This window comes from Nyctereutes procyonoides, unplaced genomic scaffold (genome assembly GCF_905146905.1).
Source record: "Nyctereutes procyonoides isolate TBG_1078 unplaced genomic scaffold, NYPRO_anot_genome, whole genome shotgun sequence".
NCBI classification, from domain to species: domain Eukaryota; kingdom Metazoa; phylum Chordata; class Mammalia; order Carnivora; family Canidae; genus Nyctereutes; species Nyctereutes procyonoides.
Genome location: NW_026575024.1, coordinates 27,259,855 through 27,276,815, shown reverse-complemented (window position 1 = coordinate 27,276,815; position 16,961 = coordinate 27,259,855). Strand labels below are relative to the sequence as shown.

The 16,961-nt window shown below is 37.0% G+C and overlaps 1 protein-coding gene and 1 pseudogene across 1 annotated transcript; one reads left to right on the top strand and one right to left on the bottom strand.

Moving 5' to 3' along the window:
• Positions 1–784: 784 nt before the first annotated feature.
• Positions 785–4,431, top strand: LOC129522382 (lupus La protein-like; annotated as a pseudogene).
• Positions 4,432–11,576: 7,145 nt separating this feature from the next.
• DEFB127 (defensin beta 127) lies at positions 11,577–14,535 on the bottom strand. Its single transcript, XM_055345462.1, has 2 exons — positions 14,487–14,535; positions 11,577–11,830 (listed from the first exon to the last, which is right to left on the bottom strand). The coding sequence occupies exons 1-2, from the start codon at positions 14,533–14,535 to the stop codon at positions 11,577–11,579; spliced, it is 303 nt and encodes a 100-aa protein (XP_055201437.1).
• Positions 14,536–16,961: the final 2,426 nt, after the last annotated feature.

The following is a 16,961-nucleotide window of genomic DNA, read 5'->3' as shown; positions in this document are numbered from 1 at the left end:
TGTCAGAAAAGTACGAAAAGCCCAGATACCATTAAACAATATTTCCTGAGTCCAAGAATCAGGTCATGTAAGACTTAGGCACATGTAAAATCCCTATATTATGTCAAATGGAAGCACAGAAATGATAGGAGAGCTACTTTTAAGCATTTTTTGGGTATCTTTCAACCTGGTAAAAGTTGGAAGGTAATTATCTGTAACTTCTACAAATTAAAATGAATTACAATGCATAGAGAAAGTAAAATACAGTTAACCAGTTTGAAGTAGTAAAATATAATTTAGTAATGTATCTGTATTCTTTGGTTAAGAATAGTGGCATGACTAGCATTGCCATGCTGAGAAAGCTCCCTCTTTCCCCCAAAAAGCATATTTTAAGTAACATGCAACTACTGACTTGCAGACACACAAAAACAGAATATCACTCAGTGTGCACAAAACCTATCTTTATTTTTAAAAGTTAATAAGTGTATGCAGTGAATATTGGACATTACCCAAATTAAAAACTTTGGAGATTCAAAGGGCACCATGAAGAAAGTCTAAAGGTAATCCACAAAATGAAAGAACATTTTTGCAAATCATATATCTGATAAGGGACTTGTATCTAGAGTATTTAAAGAACTATTGCAAGTCAATAATAAAAAGCTGACCAGTTAAAAAAGGACAGAAAATGGTCCTCATCTTTATGTACGTTAGGCCAGCAGGTAGTGCTGGGAAGTCAATACATTGCAGTCTGCTGTTACCGTTAGTGATCGTGGCTCTGTGGACTGGGACCTTAAAGATAGCCACAATGGATTAAAATGGTGATAATAAAAAAAAATGGCTGCTCTGGAGGCCAAAACTGTCATCAAATTGAATATGATTTTGGTGACTTCAATTTGCCACCTGACAAAATTGTAAAGGCACAGATCAAACTAGATCTGTGTTCATCAGGGATATTGGCCTATAATTCTCCTTTTTGGTGGGGTCTTTGTCTGGTTTTGGAATTAAGGTGATGCCTCATAGAATGAGTTTGGAAGTACTCCATCTCTTTCTATCTTTCCAAACAGCTTTAGTAGAATAGGTATGGTTTCTTCTTTAAACGTTTGATAGAATTCCCCTGGGAAGCCAGCTGGCCCTGGACTCTTGTGTCTTGGGAGGTTTTTGATGACTGCTTCAATTTCCTCCCTGGTTATTGGCCTGTTCAGATTTTCTATTTCTTCCTGTTCCAGGTTCGGTAGTTTGTGGTTTTCCAGAAATGTGCCCATTTCTTCTAGATTGCCTAATTTATTGGCATATAGCTGCTCATAATAAGTTTTTAAAATCATTTGTATTTCCTTGGTATTGGTGGTGATCTCTCCTTTTTCATTCATGATTTTATTAATTTGAGTCTGTTCTCTTTTGTTTTTAATAAAGCTGGCTAATGGTTTATCTATCTTATTAATTCTTTTTTTTTTAATTTTTATTTATTTATGATAGTCACACACAGAGAGAGAGAGAGAGGCAGAGACACAGGCAGAGGGAGAAGCAGGCTCCATGCACCGGGAGCCCGACTTGGGATTCGATCCCGGGTCTCCAGGATCACGCCCTGGGCCAAAGGCAGGCGCCAAACTGCTGCGCCACCCAGGGATCCCTGTCTTATTAATTCTTTCAGAGAACCAACTCCTGGTTTTGTTGATCTGTTCCACAGTTGTTCTGGTCTCTATTTCATTGAGTTCTGCTCGGATATTTATTAACTCTTTTCTTCTGCTGGGTGAACATTTTATTTGCTATTCTTTCTCCAGCTCCTTTAGGTGCAAGGTTAGCTTTTATATTTGTGTTCTTTCCAGTTTTTTGATGGATGCTTGTATTTCGATGTATTTCCCTTTCAGGACTGCTTTTGCTGTATCCCAAAGATTTTGAACAGTTGTATCTTCTTTCTCATTAGTTTCCATGAATCTTTTTAATTCTTCTCTAATTTCCTGGTTGACCCTTTAATCTTTTAGCAGATGGTCTTTTAACCTCCATGTGTTTGAATTTCTTCCAAATTTCTTCTTGTGATTGAATTCTAGTTTCAAAGCATTATGGTCTGAAAATATGCAGGGGATAATCTCAGTCTTTTGGTATCGGTTAAGACCTGATTTGTGACCCAGTATGTGGTCTGTTCTGGAGAAAGTTCCATGTGCACTTGAGAAGAATGTGTATTCAGTTGCATTCAGATGCAAAGTTCAGTAAATATCTGTGAAATCCATCTGGTCCAGTGTATCATTTAAAGCTCTTGTTTCTTTGGAGATGTTGTGCTGAGAAGATCTGTCATTTTCAGAAAGCGCCATGTTGAAGTCTCCCAGTACAAGTGTATTATTATCTAAGTATGTCTTATCTTTGGTTATTAATTGATTGATACACTTGGCAGCTCCCCATTAAGGGCATAAATATTCATGATTGTTAGGTCCTCTTGTTGGATAGATCCTTTAAGTATGATGTAGTGTCCCTCTTCATCTCTTACTAGTCTTTGGGATAAACTTTAATGTATCTGATATGAGGATGGCTACCCCTGCTTTCTTTTGAGGACCATTTGAATGGTAAATGGTTCTCCAACCTTTTATTTTCAGGCTGTAGGTGTCCTAAGGTCTAAAATGAGTCTCTTGTAGACAGCAAATAGATGGGTCTTGCTTTTTTATCCAGTCAGAAACCCTGCGTCTTTTGTTGGGATCATTAAGCCCATTCACGTTCAGAGTTACTATCGAAAGATATGAATTTAGTGTCATCATAATGCCTATTCAGTCCCTGTTTTTGTGGATTGTTTCCTTGGACTTCCTCTTTCTTTTACAGAGTCCCCCTTAATGTTTCTTGCAGAGCTGGTTTGGTGGTCACATATTCTTTCAGTTTCTGCCTATCTTGGAAGCTCTTTATCTCTCCTTCTATTTGGTTACCTTTAAAGATAATGATAAAATTTATCTAACCATCTAACCATGTAACTTTAATGTATAGCAGAAGCATTGATCAAATCAAAGGTAAGACTCAAAGAAATAAATGAAGCTAAAACTAAGATCAGATCTCCAAGAAAACCTCACCCTGAAGTGACTGATGAGTATAAAAATGGTGTAAAAAAAAAGCTGTTTTTATTAAAAACTTCCAAATGGATTCAACACTCACTGATATAAAAGAATGGTAAGAGATAAAGGTCAAATACTAAATATTCATATAGAAAGAACATTGCATAGAGTATTTAAGGGATCAATATATACTATATTTGTTAGTGTTGAGTCTAAGAGGTTTTTTGAGACACCTGGCCAGAAGGCAGGGACCTGATAATACTTTTCAAGAAGGAATACTTCAGAAGAAGAAACAGAAGCAGAAGAAGAGAAAGGGATGTCTGGGCGGCTGGGTCGGTGAGGCATCTGTGTTTGGCTCTGGATGTGATCTCAGGGTCCTCAGATTGAGCCTGCATTGGGCTCCCTACTCAGTGGCAAGTCTACTTCTCCTTCTCCTTCTCCCTCTGTGATCTCTCTTCTCTTGCTCTCTCTCAAATACGTAAATAAAATCTTTTAGAAAAAAGAAGAGGAAAAAGAAGGGGGAAGGAGAGGAGGAGGAAGATGTGGAGGAGATGGAGGAGAAAGAAGAGGAAAAGAGGAATAAGAAAGAAGGCAAAATGAAATGGAGGCTAAATGATATGCTAAACAAGAGCAAGAAGAAAAACAAAAGTTAGCAGAACATGCTGAAATGGATGTCCTAGCAGAAAAGATTGGATGCTTGCTGGAATTTTCAGGGAACTTAGATGGTCAGACATGTAGAGAAGATCTGCAGGTCTTTCTCTTAAATCATGGTGAAATAAAATGGATAGACTGTTAGAGGAATAAAAGAGGGAGTAATCCTATTTATTTTTTTTATTTTAAAAGATTTTACTTATTTATTCATGAGAGACACAGAAAGAGAGAGAGGCAGAGACACACAGGCAGAGGGAGAAGCAGGCTCCATGCAGGGAGCCCAACGCGGGACCTGATCCTGAACTTCAGGATCACGCCCTGAGCCAAAGGCAGATGCTCAACCGCTGAGCCACGCAGGCATCCCAGAGTAATCCTATTTAATTAAAGAGTGAAGAAAGCAAATAACTTAAAGGTAACTTAAAGGAACAAAGAAGTGACCTGGGAAGTACAAAAGGAAGTCATGGAACAAGAAGCATTTTAAAAAGTCGTAAATCAACAGGAATCCCTAAACAAATGGAAGTCTAAAGGTCTCAGATTTAAAGGAAAAATAAAGGGAAATAAAGCTGCCTAGGATGGGTAAAGGAGAAGTTCAGTTTCAGGGCAAGAAAGTGAAATGTGATTGTGATTATAAAGGTGATAAAAATGGTGCAGCTGGACATGGAAAAAGAACAAGAGAAGAAACAGACAAGGAGAACCTGCATTGAAACAACAGAAAACAGAAAATGGTGCTGGAGACAAGTACTTTAGGGAACAAATTGTATATTCATTTTAATTAGATTTTAAGTTGCTGTTGTCTTTGGAGGCTTCTAAAAAGGAAACTGAATTAGGTTCCCTTCAGTGTCACTTGTAAGAAAGGAAGACTTTTTTTGTTGTTTAATGTGTCTTTTTTTTTGTTGTTATCCAAATGAAGATTTTATTTTATTTATTTAATTAGAAAAAGATTTTATTTATTTTAGACAGAGAGCACAAGCAGGGGGAGCAGCAGAGGGAGAGGGAGAAGCAGGCTCCTCAAGGAGCCAGGAGCTCCATGTGGGGCTTGATCCTAGTACCCCGGGATCATTTCCTGAACCAAAGGCAGATACTTAACAGTCTGAGTGGCCCAGGTGCCCCCAGATGAAGATTTTTAAAAAATGTTCGGTTCTATTTGTGTTATTTTAGATGATTCAAGTATCAAAAGAAAGATTCTTTCACTAAATTGCTTTTATAATATGAGAATGTATTAGTACAAAGTAATAAAATATATATACTGTATGAAAAGCAAAAAAAAAAATGGACAAAAGAGCTGATAGATATTTCTCCAAAGATATGCAAATGACCAGTAAACAAATGAAATGAAATGTACAAAATCACTAGTTAACCAGATTTATGCAAGTCAAAACCATAATGATATACCATTTCGTACTCACTAGAATAGCCAGAGTCAGAAAGGCAGATAATAACAAGTTTTAGCATGGATAGAGAACTTGGAACCTGCATATCCTGCTGGTGGGGATATAAAATGGTGCAGCCATATTGGAAAACAATCTGACAGTTCCTAAAGTGTTAAACATAGATTTACTATATGGTCTGACAATTGCACTTCTAGTTATATATGCAAGAGAAATGAAAACATACCATCACACAAATACTTGTACACAAATGTTCATAACACTGTTATTGATAATAAGTCACCCAGGTCACATGCCTGCACCCTAGGAGCAACTTTGGAATGCACAGACTCATTCCTTCAACCCAAGTAAGAATCATATTGAATAAAGTGCTCAGAATCCAATAACCTGACAGTTGTCCATTACATTTTTGAGATAAGAATTCAGGAGCAGAGAACCTCTTCGTTTTTGTGGTTGGAACTAGAGTAGATTTTCAGGGACAGAAACAGAGTAATTGACCTAGGCTTAAAGATAACACTAGAAAGGGTACAAGTGTATTGTGAAGAGATACTGCGTTACAACCTGCAGTGCTTGCTTTTTCGAGGAAAACAAGGGAGACACTGCTGTTAGGTTACAAGTTCAAGGGGAAAAAGTCGATATTTTTCTTAGGGCAATATCTCAGCTTCAGAGCCATCTAAACCCTGATCATACTACATTCCCAGGCATAGAGAAGACAGTCTCCTTTTCCTCTAAGAGAGGATTTAAGTGACAGTGAATTGGGGCATACAACTGTAGCAAGGTCAGTGGGCTTGGGTGACTGTATTGAAGGAAGCAGGATCAGCACCATCTATAGTCACTTAAAGGAAGATTTATTTATTATTTCAAAATTATTTCAAATTATTATTATTTATTTCAACAGACTTATTGTATACATCGAATGTAGGATCCTGCTGTTAGCTTGATGTTATTGTCAGGATCACTGAACTTCTTATCAACTCTATGTGTCACAACTGTTAAAACTGTTAAAACCACTCGTTCAATCCATGGCTTCCAGAATTCATTTAAGGGACTTAAATCAGCAGCTGGTATTCTGATAATGAGACAATGCAAGGACACATACTATCCTTCAGGAAACGACATTACTGTCACTCAGTTTCTTTTTTTTTTCTTTTTAAAAGATTTTATTTATTTATTCATGAGAGAGAGAGAGAGAGAGAGAGAGACAGAAGCAGAGACACAGGCAGAGGGAGAAGCAGGCTCCATGCAGGGAGCCTGATGTGGGACTTGATCCCGCGACTCCAGGATCACGCGTCCTGAGCCAAAGGCAGACGCTTAACTACTGAGCCACTCAGGCATCCCTGTCACTCAGTTTCTTATGTCACTTTGGGATGTAACTAGGGAGTCATCTTCATTTCCACTACATCCAATGAATAATCAATTACTATAAATTATTATTATTATTTTAAAAATTGTACTTACTTATTCATGAGAGACACACAGAGAGAGGCAGAGACATAGGCAGAGAGAGAAGCAGGCTCCCTGCAGGAAGCCCAATGTGGAACTGAATCCTAGAACTCTGGGATCATGCCCTGAGTCAAAGGCAGATGCTCAACCACTGAGCCACCCAGGAGTCCCTCTTTAAAATAATTTTTATAATTTCCTTTGAATATATACCCAAAAGTGGGATTGCTAGATCATATTGTAGTTCTTTTTAAATTTGTTTCATTTTATTTTATTATTTTTATAATAATAAAAATAATATATATTTTATCAAGCTTATTCACTTATTTTTTAATTTGAATGTAGTTGACACATAATGTTACATTAGTTTCAAGTGTTCAACTTAGTGATCCATCAAGTTTATACATTATACTATGTTCATCACAAGTGTTGCTACCATCTGTCCCTATTTTTAATTTTTTGAGGAACCTTCCGTAGTAGTAGCCTTCTACACTGTTTTCCATAGTGGCTATGCCAATTTGCCTCTCTACCAACAGTTACACAAGGGTTTCCTTTTTAACCATATCTTTGCTAGTACCTGATATCTCTTATCTTTTTGATGATAGCCATTCTAACAGGTATAAAATGATATCTCATCATAGTTTTGCTTTGTATTTCCTGATGATTAGTGATGTTTATTTAGCACCTTTTCTTGTACATGTTGGCCATTTGTATGTCCTTGGAAAAATGTGCATCCAGGGGCATCTTGGTGGCTGAGTGGTTGAGTGTCTGCCTTTGGCTCAGGGTGTGATCCTGGGATCCAGGATCAAGTCCTGCATCTGGCTTCTTGTGGGGATCTTGCTTCTCCCTATGCCTATGTTTCTGCCTCCTCTGTCTTTCATGAGTAGATAAATAAAATCTTAAAAAAAGAAAAAAGAAAAATGTGCATCTAGGTATTTTGCACATTTTAAAATTGGGTTGTTTGAATTTCTCCTATTGAGTTGTATGATTTCCTTATATATTTTGGATATTAAACCATTAGGGGAATACAGACATCATAACAATATGAATATGATCCAAAAACTGTTGAGTGTATTTGACCTTATGGTTTTTAAATGGGGCATTGGATATCGCTATTATCAGAGTTCAAGAAAAGACCATGAGTCCATCTGTCACAAGCAGATAAAAAAAATGACAAAACCACTAACCATTAAGAATGCAATACACATTACTTATTAAGGAGACAAATAAACAGACACCTTTCATACTTAACTACAGAAAAAAAATAACTGGAAGGACATTCAGACTCAGAGAGTCATTATAGAAGATAAAGCGTGATGGAATAGGTACATGTCAGAAGACTATCAGTAATTATACAAATTTTGATTTTAAGAATTTGAGAACTAGAGTATTGAATTCTCAAGTGTATTGATGGGTCCCAATGTAGTTGGGATAATATAGTTTGAGCCAGTCTGTAATGAAATGAGCAAAACTAGAATAATGCAATGAGATTTTAAGAAATCTGAATGAATTTAGTTAAAAATTTGTCCTTTTCCCCTACTATGTCATATTTCTTGGTGGTAAAACTTCACTTTTGGAATGATGGTGACATTTAATGATAAATTAATAAATTATAGAGATAATTGGCAAACTTTTATAAGTCAAAAATATTTTTAAAAGTTTGCTGATCTAGGAAAGACAGGACTAGAAGAATCTTTTTTTTTTTTTTTTTAGGACTAGAAGAATCTTAACAGAGGTCAATATAAATGAAAAGTAAATGCCAGTTTTAAGCCACACAAAAATCTCATGGCAAGGCAGAGGATCTTATTGAGAAAAACCATATGAGAGACAAGTATGTAAAAGTTTCTGTGTATGATATTTTTTGTTGGTTTATATATCATCAAAGTAATCATACTGTATATGTACTTATAATTAATTGAGAAAATCACATGGTCCCCATTTGTCTCCATTGTCTTCATATCATTGAGATTGTACTCATTTAAGTGTGAAGGTTTATAACATGATAATGAATTACTATATGCCAAAAATTTATGGGACGCTGCTAGAGCTGTGTATAGAAGGAAATTTATAGCTTTAAAATACTCATATTTGAAGTGAAGAAAGTCTTAAGAGAGATAAGCATCACCTAAAGTTAGAAAAAGAAGAGAATATTAAAATCAACAAAATAGAAATAATACATTATACATCTAAAACGGTGAATTTTATATCATGTGAAATTGTTTGAAAAAAAAGTGGAAATAAAAACATTAATGAATATATTAAAGAAATGGAAACTAGACTAAAAATTAAAGAAAATTTGGTTTTTGTAAAGACTAATCAAAGGAATAAGTAAATAGTGAGACTTACAAAGAAAAAAGATGTAAATAAGCAATGTCAGAAATGAAAAAGGAGACATCACTACATATCTTATAGGCATTAAAAGGAAAAGAAAGGGGCAGCCCTGGTGGCGCAGCGGTTTAGCGCTGCCCGCAGCCCAGGGTGTGAACCTGAAGACCCTGGATTGAGTCCTGTGTCGGGCTCCCTGCATGGAGCCCGCTTCTCCCTCTGCCTGTGTCTCTGCCTCTCTCTCTCTGAAAGAATAAATAAATCTTTTTTAAAAAAAAAGGGAAAAGGAAGATATTACAATTTCTTTTAGGCTGACACATTTAAAAACCTTAACAAAATGTGAGAAATGATAAAAGAAAAAATATGAGTTGAATAAGAAAATTGCAATTGTCCTTTAACTTTTAAAGAAATCTAACCTATAATTTTAAACTTTCTATAAGAAGTTGAATCTCAGTTGATTCTATTAAACACTCAATGAAGAAATAACATGAGAAGCTCTTAGATAAATAGGATAAAAGGGAATATGACCAAATTGATTTTGCATTTAATTTTAAAAATTGAACTAAATTTTTCTTAAAGAATAGTTTTAGATTTATAGAAAAGTTACAAAGATAGTACAGAGAGATTCTGTATACTCCTCAACCAGTTTCCCCTGTTGTTAACATCTTACACACTATGATGCATTGACAAAGGCACCTCCAAGTATATTGCTATTAACTAAACTCTACACTATTCCAACTTCATTAGTTTTTCCTTAATGTCCTTTTCCTGTTCAGGAGCCCATCACGGTTATCACATTACTTTTAGTTGTCATGTCTCCTTATCCTTCTCTGGTCTGTGACAGTTTCTCAGAAATTTCTTATTTTTGGTGAATTTGACAGATTTAAGGAGTATTGGTTGAATATTTTGCAGAATGCCATTCTGTTTGGCTTTTCTGATGATTTTCTCATTGTTAAACTGGGGTTATGGATTTTAGGGAGGAAGATAGCAAAGGTGACGTGCCATTCTCGTTACATAATTTCACATGTTCATGCTACCAACATGATTTCTCCATAGAATCTGATGCATGATTTAACAGGTTTATCCATTGTAAAGTTACCTTTTTGCTCCTTTCCATACTCTAGTATTAGAAGGCAAGTCACTAAGCGCAGCCCACATTGAATGGAGAGAGGCAAAGCTCCAAGTCCTCGAGGAGGGAGTATCCACATAAATTACTTGGAGTTCTTCTGTACAGAAAATTTGTCTTTTCTTACGAATTTATTTATTTAGTAATTTATTCAGGTCAGTGTGGATTCATGGATATTTATTTCTATGTTGTATTATAATCCAATGCTATATTATTTTATTGCTCAAGTTGTCCCATCTTTGGTCATTCAAAATTCATTCAGTGTGACTCCAGTGTCTCACTAACATGCCCCAGCCTTCTGATTTTTAAAGCACTTTCTTACTTTCTGGTACTACAAGTTGCTCTGAGCTTATCGTGTATATTTTTTGCCTCAATCCTAAAATAGGAGATAAGAGGTAATTAAGAAGAAAAGCAGAAAACAGGTAATTAAGAGAACACATGCCACAAATTTGTGTGGCAGGTGTCACATGGTGAAATGACATAAAAAACAAAACCAGAAAATGAGTGCGAAATGTAGTTGGAAAGGAAAGCTTTCATGTTAGTCATATCTAGAGGGTATATCTTTAAGAATTAGATAGACTGTATACAAGGGTTATCATTATGTCATCTTGCATGTCAAGATAGCAATAAAGTCTCATGTAATACTGCAATTGAAACCAATTCCTAAGTCCTTAACTTTTCCTCCAAATTCCAAAGTGCCCCAGTCGCCAAAAGGATCCATTACTAGTGCTAACATACAAAACATCAACAGCAAAGGAACAACTAAAAGCTTGTCTTGAAGTTACATATTTTATTTTTGCCTCTACCTTATATAGCAAGCTCCATAATAGTAGAATCCTATTCATCTCTATCTCCCCAGTTCACTGCTTTTTACAGGAACTAAAGAAATTAGGTTTCCCTATAGTTCATCTTTGGGAACCCTATTCAATGACCAAACAAAGTGCATGTATATTCTCCTGAAATGTCTTGTTTGTTACAATTTTTTTCCATTTGTTGATTTTTTTGAAAAAAGATTTTATTTATTTATTCCAGGGACACACACACACACACAGAGAGAGAGAGAGAGAGGCAGAGACATAGGCAGAGAGAGAAGCAGGCTCCATGCAGGGACCCCCGATGTGGAACTTGATCCCTGGATTCCAGGATCATGCCCTGAGCTGAAGGCAGACACCCAACCGCTGAGCCACCCAGGCTGTCCTCCATTTGTTCATTTTATACTGTTTATGCAAATTGGCTTCTCACAAACATTTGCCGGTTGAAATCCTACACATTTCAGAAGGCACTATAATCCTAAAGTCACTTGTGATTTTCCCTGAATACTTGGCTTCACCTTTCCCTCTCCTGAATTCCATTACAACTTTCCTGAGTTTCTTGTTCCAGCCTTTCATGTTATAGATTTTTAGTGTCCTGATTATAACCTCTTTCCAAGGGGGAGGCTTTGAGTTGTCCTTATCATTTCATTACTTGGTGTATTGACTGTTCAATCTCTTATTAAAGAACAAATGAGTCAGAAAACTGTCAGTGAGCTTTATTAGAATCTGCTGTAAGGGGGTCAAGGTATCAGAAGGGAGAAGATGTGGACCTCTTTACTTTATTGGAATAGGTTGAGAAATAAAGGATCAGAAAATTGTACTTGATTTATGTAGAATTTGTCTTGGATCTTGAATAATTTTCTACAATTATATCATCATCTTGAGGGAAAGTCATTGCATATGTCCTTGGCTTCGGAGGAGGTGGCTTTGTAATTTTTCTACGTGCTTCCAATTCCATGATGTTGAGGCAACAATATCTCCCATTTTCACAAAGTACTTCACGTATTTCACTTATTCTGCATATTTTCCTGCAATATCCTCGTATATATTCACCCCAGCATCTCTTAAGTTGTTCAGTTACTGTGCATATAAAGAACAATAGGCCAAGATCAGTGTTTGAGGCTAAAAGGCAACTTTGATAATGGGAAAGATGGAGGATATTTGTAGGGGTTTAGGTATATAGGAGGTCCACAGTCATAAACTCATAATATCCTATGGAGGATGCTTCAAGAAGGTAAACCTCAGGATTTATGTCTAATTGATCACTCATATTTACTTCCTCCCGGGTTTGGGGCTTCCATTCAACATCTGATGGAGTCCCCCAAAGGCATCAGATCTTATATGGGAAAATAAAGGAACTGAATCTTTGATTTCAGGCTATGGGACTATATACTCCATCTGGGAACCTCAGCACATCTGTCTCCATTTGAATGCTCCCAGGGTACTACTTCTTTTTTTCTTTTTCTTTTTTAATAATAAATTTATTTTTTATTGGTGTTCAATTTGCCAACATACAGAATAACACCCAGTGCTCATCCCGTCAAGTGCCCCCCTCAGTGCCCGTCACCCATTCACCTCCACCCCCCGGCCTCCTCTCCTTCCACCACCCCTAGTTCGTTTCCCAGAGTTAGGAGCCTTCCATGTTCTGTCTCCCTTTCTGATATTTCCTACCCATTTCTTCTCCGTTCCCTTCTATTCCCTTTCACTATTATTTATATTTCCCAAGTGAATGAGACCATATAATATTTGTCCTTCTCCGATTGACTTATTTCACTCAGCATAATACCCTCCAGTTCCATCCATGTCGAAGCAAATGGTGGGTATTTGTCATTTCTAATGGCTGAGTAATATTCCATTGTATACATAAACCACATCTTCTTTATCCACTCATCTTTCGATGGACACCGAGGCTCCTTCCACAGTTTGGCTATTGTGGACGTTGCTGCTATAAACATTGGGGTGCAGGTGTCCTGGCGTTTCATTGCATCTGCATCTTTGGGGTAAATCCCCAACATTGCAATTGCTGGGTCGTAGGGCAGGTGAAACAAAAGCAAAAATGAACTATTGGGACTTCATCAAGATAAGGAGCTTTGGCACAGCAAAGGATACAGTCAACAAAACTAAAAGACAACCTACAGAATGGGAGAAGATATTTGCAAATGACGTATCAGATAAAGGGCTAGTTTCCAAGATCTATAAAGAACTTATTAAACTCAACACCAAAGAAACAAACAATCCAATCATGAAATGGGCAAAAGACATGAAGAGAAATCTCACAGAGGAAGACATAGACATGGCCAACAGGCACATGAGAAAATGCTCCACATCACTTGCCATCAGGGAAATACAAATCAAAACCACAATGAGATACCACCTCACACCAGTGAGAATGGGGAAAATTAACAAGGCAGGAAACCACAAATGTTGGAGAGGATGCGGAGAAAAGGGAACCCTCTTACACTGTTGGTGGGAGTGTGAACTGGTGCAGCCACTCTGGAACACTGTGTGGATGTTCCTCAAAGAGTTTTTTTTTTTTTTTTTAATCATCGCCCCACTTCTAGTGCCCAGAGAAAAATAATTTGTTTCTATGTATTTATATCTGAGTCAGACTATGCTCCTGGGTTCATACTCACTACCATGGTCAAGAATGACTGTCTTACTGTCCAGTTAGGGATTTTTTCCCTCAATAATCTTCCTTCCTTATTCTCAGCATTGCCCATTTTTACTACTGCGTATCTTCCTTTAGCTTCTATGTCATCACAATAATCTTGGATTTGTTTTACCCCTCTATGAGTCCTCATAGTCCATCCACCTCTAGAGGCAAGATTTTCTCCTGTTTAGTTCCACAATTTTCTTCACCTTGATATATATTCTTTCCTTTAGTGATCTTAAATACTTTTGGTGATCTATAGAGTTAAGATGTTCAGATTTTGGCTTCTGGGCCTGTACGGTCTTCTGAGATAGACCCTAGATGGACTCCACCAAGAGCATCAGATCTTGTTTGTTGAGGCCAGCAAAGATGCTGCCTCCAGCTCCAGATTCTAGAACTCTTTTGATTCTTAGGCCAGAGAGAGACATTACTAATCCTATAGTAAGAGCCAAATATAAGATATCTGCTTTTGAAAGAGGAAAAAAACACTAATTTTAAGTTCTTATTATGTACCAAGCCTTATGCTAGATATTTTACAAATGCCATTTAATAAAGCCCCCATGATCCATGTGTCATTACCTCCACAGATGAGGAAACTGAGGCTCAGAGAGTCTTTACCATTTATCCAAAGTTGACAAACTAGTAGACTTTGAAAGCATATTTCTCAAAGCTGACTCCAAAGTTTGTGCTTATTTCATTATTCACACTGTAGACTAAAATATATATTGGAGTGGAAGAAAATATGGCTGGGTGTCAATAAAAACTGTATCCAAATAAATAAATAAATTCCTAGATATTGAGCTGATTCCTTTCTACAATGAGACATTCTCAGAGGAAAATTCTGGTCCCTTTTCAACTCTGTAAATACTTCTTTTTAAGAACAGTACTATGGGTTTTGTTTGTTTGTTTTTTAAAAAGAACAGTGCCATGCATCAGGAAAAGGGAATTTCTGGTGACACTAGTAAGACTTCAGGCAACCCAAGGGGTCCTATCTCCTATTACCATGAATTGTGAAATTCCCTTTGTTCTTGTAAATAATCCATCCCATTGTTGATTTGAGCGAGCCCCTGGAAGGCTCTGGATTACCTTTGGACTTCTGGAACAGCAGGATTGCAATCATCAGGATAAGCTTCATGGCCAGGTTCCCACAGGAGGTGGCAGCCAAAGCTCTTTGTCCAGTGAGTTGTACACCATTCCACCTTCTTCAGAGACTTGGATTCTTATGCACCAAACAAGAACAGATGGTATGATACAACATGTGTTCCCAAATATCTGAACTGTGGACTTTGCACCATGTGGGCAGGCATAGGAAATTTGAGGTTACCCACTTTACCCCCACATGCAATTCAGAGACACAGCATGTTCTATCTCATCCCATATGATGCCTTCTGTAGGCTGTAGACTACTGGTGAGAGTAATCTGTGCTTTCTCTCCTTTGGCTGTCTGCCTTGCTAGACTTGGGTAGACATGTATTCACTTCTAAGTATGAATAAAGTAATATAAGTAATGAAGCCTATTCCATTTATTGCATTCATCTAAGTCTAGGATCTCTGGGTGTTGTGTCTATCACTTCAGTCTATCCAAATGGTAGCTGATTTTCATTTCCACATCCTAGATAAATTTAATTACTCACAGACAACCAATATACAATGATAGAGGAATAATAGGATAACTAAAATACAATTTCATTTAGAAACAGCAAAAAGGAGGGGAAAAGACAGAGATAATATAGCATATAGCATTGTCCTGATGGACTATAGCAAGGTTTTTTTTCCTACCAATGTAGAGAATTCTTTAGTTTCTATTCTTTCTGTTCTGCTCTCTGGGGAAGATTTCTCTTGTCCGTTGATCTCAGTGGCCATACCTTGCAGGAGGTTGGGGGAGAATTCTTCTGGGAGATGTGCTACTTTAGCAAAACATTTCTTACTAGTGCAGGTTTAGGAAATTACACAAATGATTTTGTTACCCAGGCTTTGATATCTATGGCATTGTAACTCTTTTGAGAGATAACAGACTTTTCTTTGAATTGCTTTCAGTCATTTTCATGTTTAAGACCAATCAACAAATCATTTTGAATCTGGAAATTCATTTTACGTCACAAACAGGGCACTGGTATCTATAGAATAAGCTTGTGGAGATTATACCATCTCTATTCCATATCTAAACTCATCCCTTAACAGCCTCTCACTCTAGCTCTGACTATAAGCGTTTAATACAGTAGCATCTGGACAGTGTAGATGAACTAATTCAGAGTGATAACCATGAGTTTATAGTGATATCAATGTATATTTTTGTGTAATGTCACCTACAACACTTATCTAAATTTAGAAATATACACAACAGATGATTGCATTAATGCAGGGTTGTGGTGTGCCCAAGGAATTAAAGGACTGAAAGAAGAAGAAAAAAGGAGCCCCTATTATTGGCTAGAGATCTATTGAAGTAGATCATGGACTCTCCTGGATATATAGAGAAATATAACAGACTGTGGCTGATAAATTGATCTTTGAGTTTTGAAGATGAGTTTATTTTTTTTTTAATTTTTATTTATTTATGATAGTCATACACACACACAGAGAGAGAGAGAGGCAGAGACACAGGCAGAGGGAGAAGCAGGCTCCATGCACCGGGAGCCCGACGTGGGATTCGATCCTGGGTCTCCAGGACCGCGCCCTGGGCCAAAGGCAGGCGCCAAACCGCTGCGCCACCCAGGGATCCCCGAGTTTCTTTATTTTTAAAAGATTTATTTATGTATTTGAGAAAGAGAGAGCATGTGTGAGTGGGGGAGTTGTAGAAGGAGAGGGATAGAGTGAATCCTCAAGCATACACCTCACTGAGCATGGAGCCCCACTAGGGGCTTAATCCTACTACCCTAAGATCATGACCTGAGCCGAAACCAAGAGTCAGATGTTCAACCGACTGTGCCACCCAGGCACCTGTGAAAAGTTTATTTGTATTAACAAAATGCACTGCCTGTGCTTTGGAGACACCATTTTATACCTAATCTGCACTGTCTTTTTCACCAATTCCTGTCCCCTGCTGCCAGAGAGTCTATGAGCCTGATCTAAATCTATTCCATAGAGAGTATTCCTTTCCCCAAGTCCTCCTAGGGCTAAACAGTAAATGTTCCCATGAGCAAAATGGGATGAATAAAGAACATGATGTTTCTTAGGAAAACATCCACTGGGACTTTTAAAAGTACAAATTGTTTTAATGTACTTCTTAAAAAAGGACATGAGTATAATATATTTCTGGATAACTCACCCACCACGCTCTGTTGAGTTGAGGAGTTAGGAGAATTAATTATTTGATTATTTAAAAGGGCCTACCAGGGAAGTTGTGTTTGTTTGTAAGATTAAAAATTTTTTTCTTTTTATGTCAATTAGAAATAGTATTTGAAAAATAGTTTTATTGTATAACATGTGCATTATTAACAAGAATCAGGAAATACAAAAGCAAAGAGAAGAAAGGAAAGACCAGTAATATTACTACCATCTAAAGAAAACATCTGGAAACATGTATGCCATTAAAAAATTTTTCTTTAATAGAATGAAAATAGTT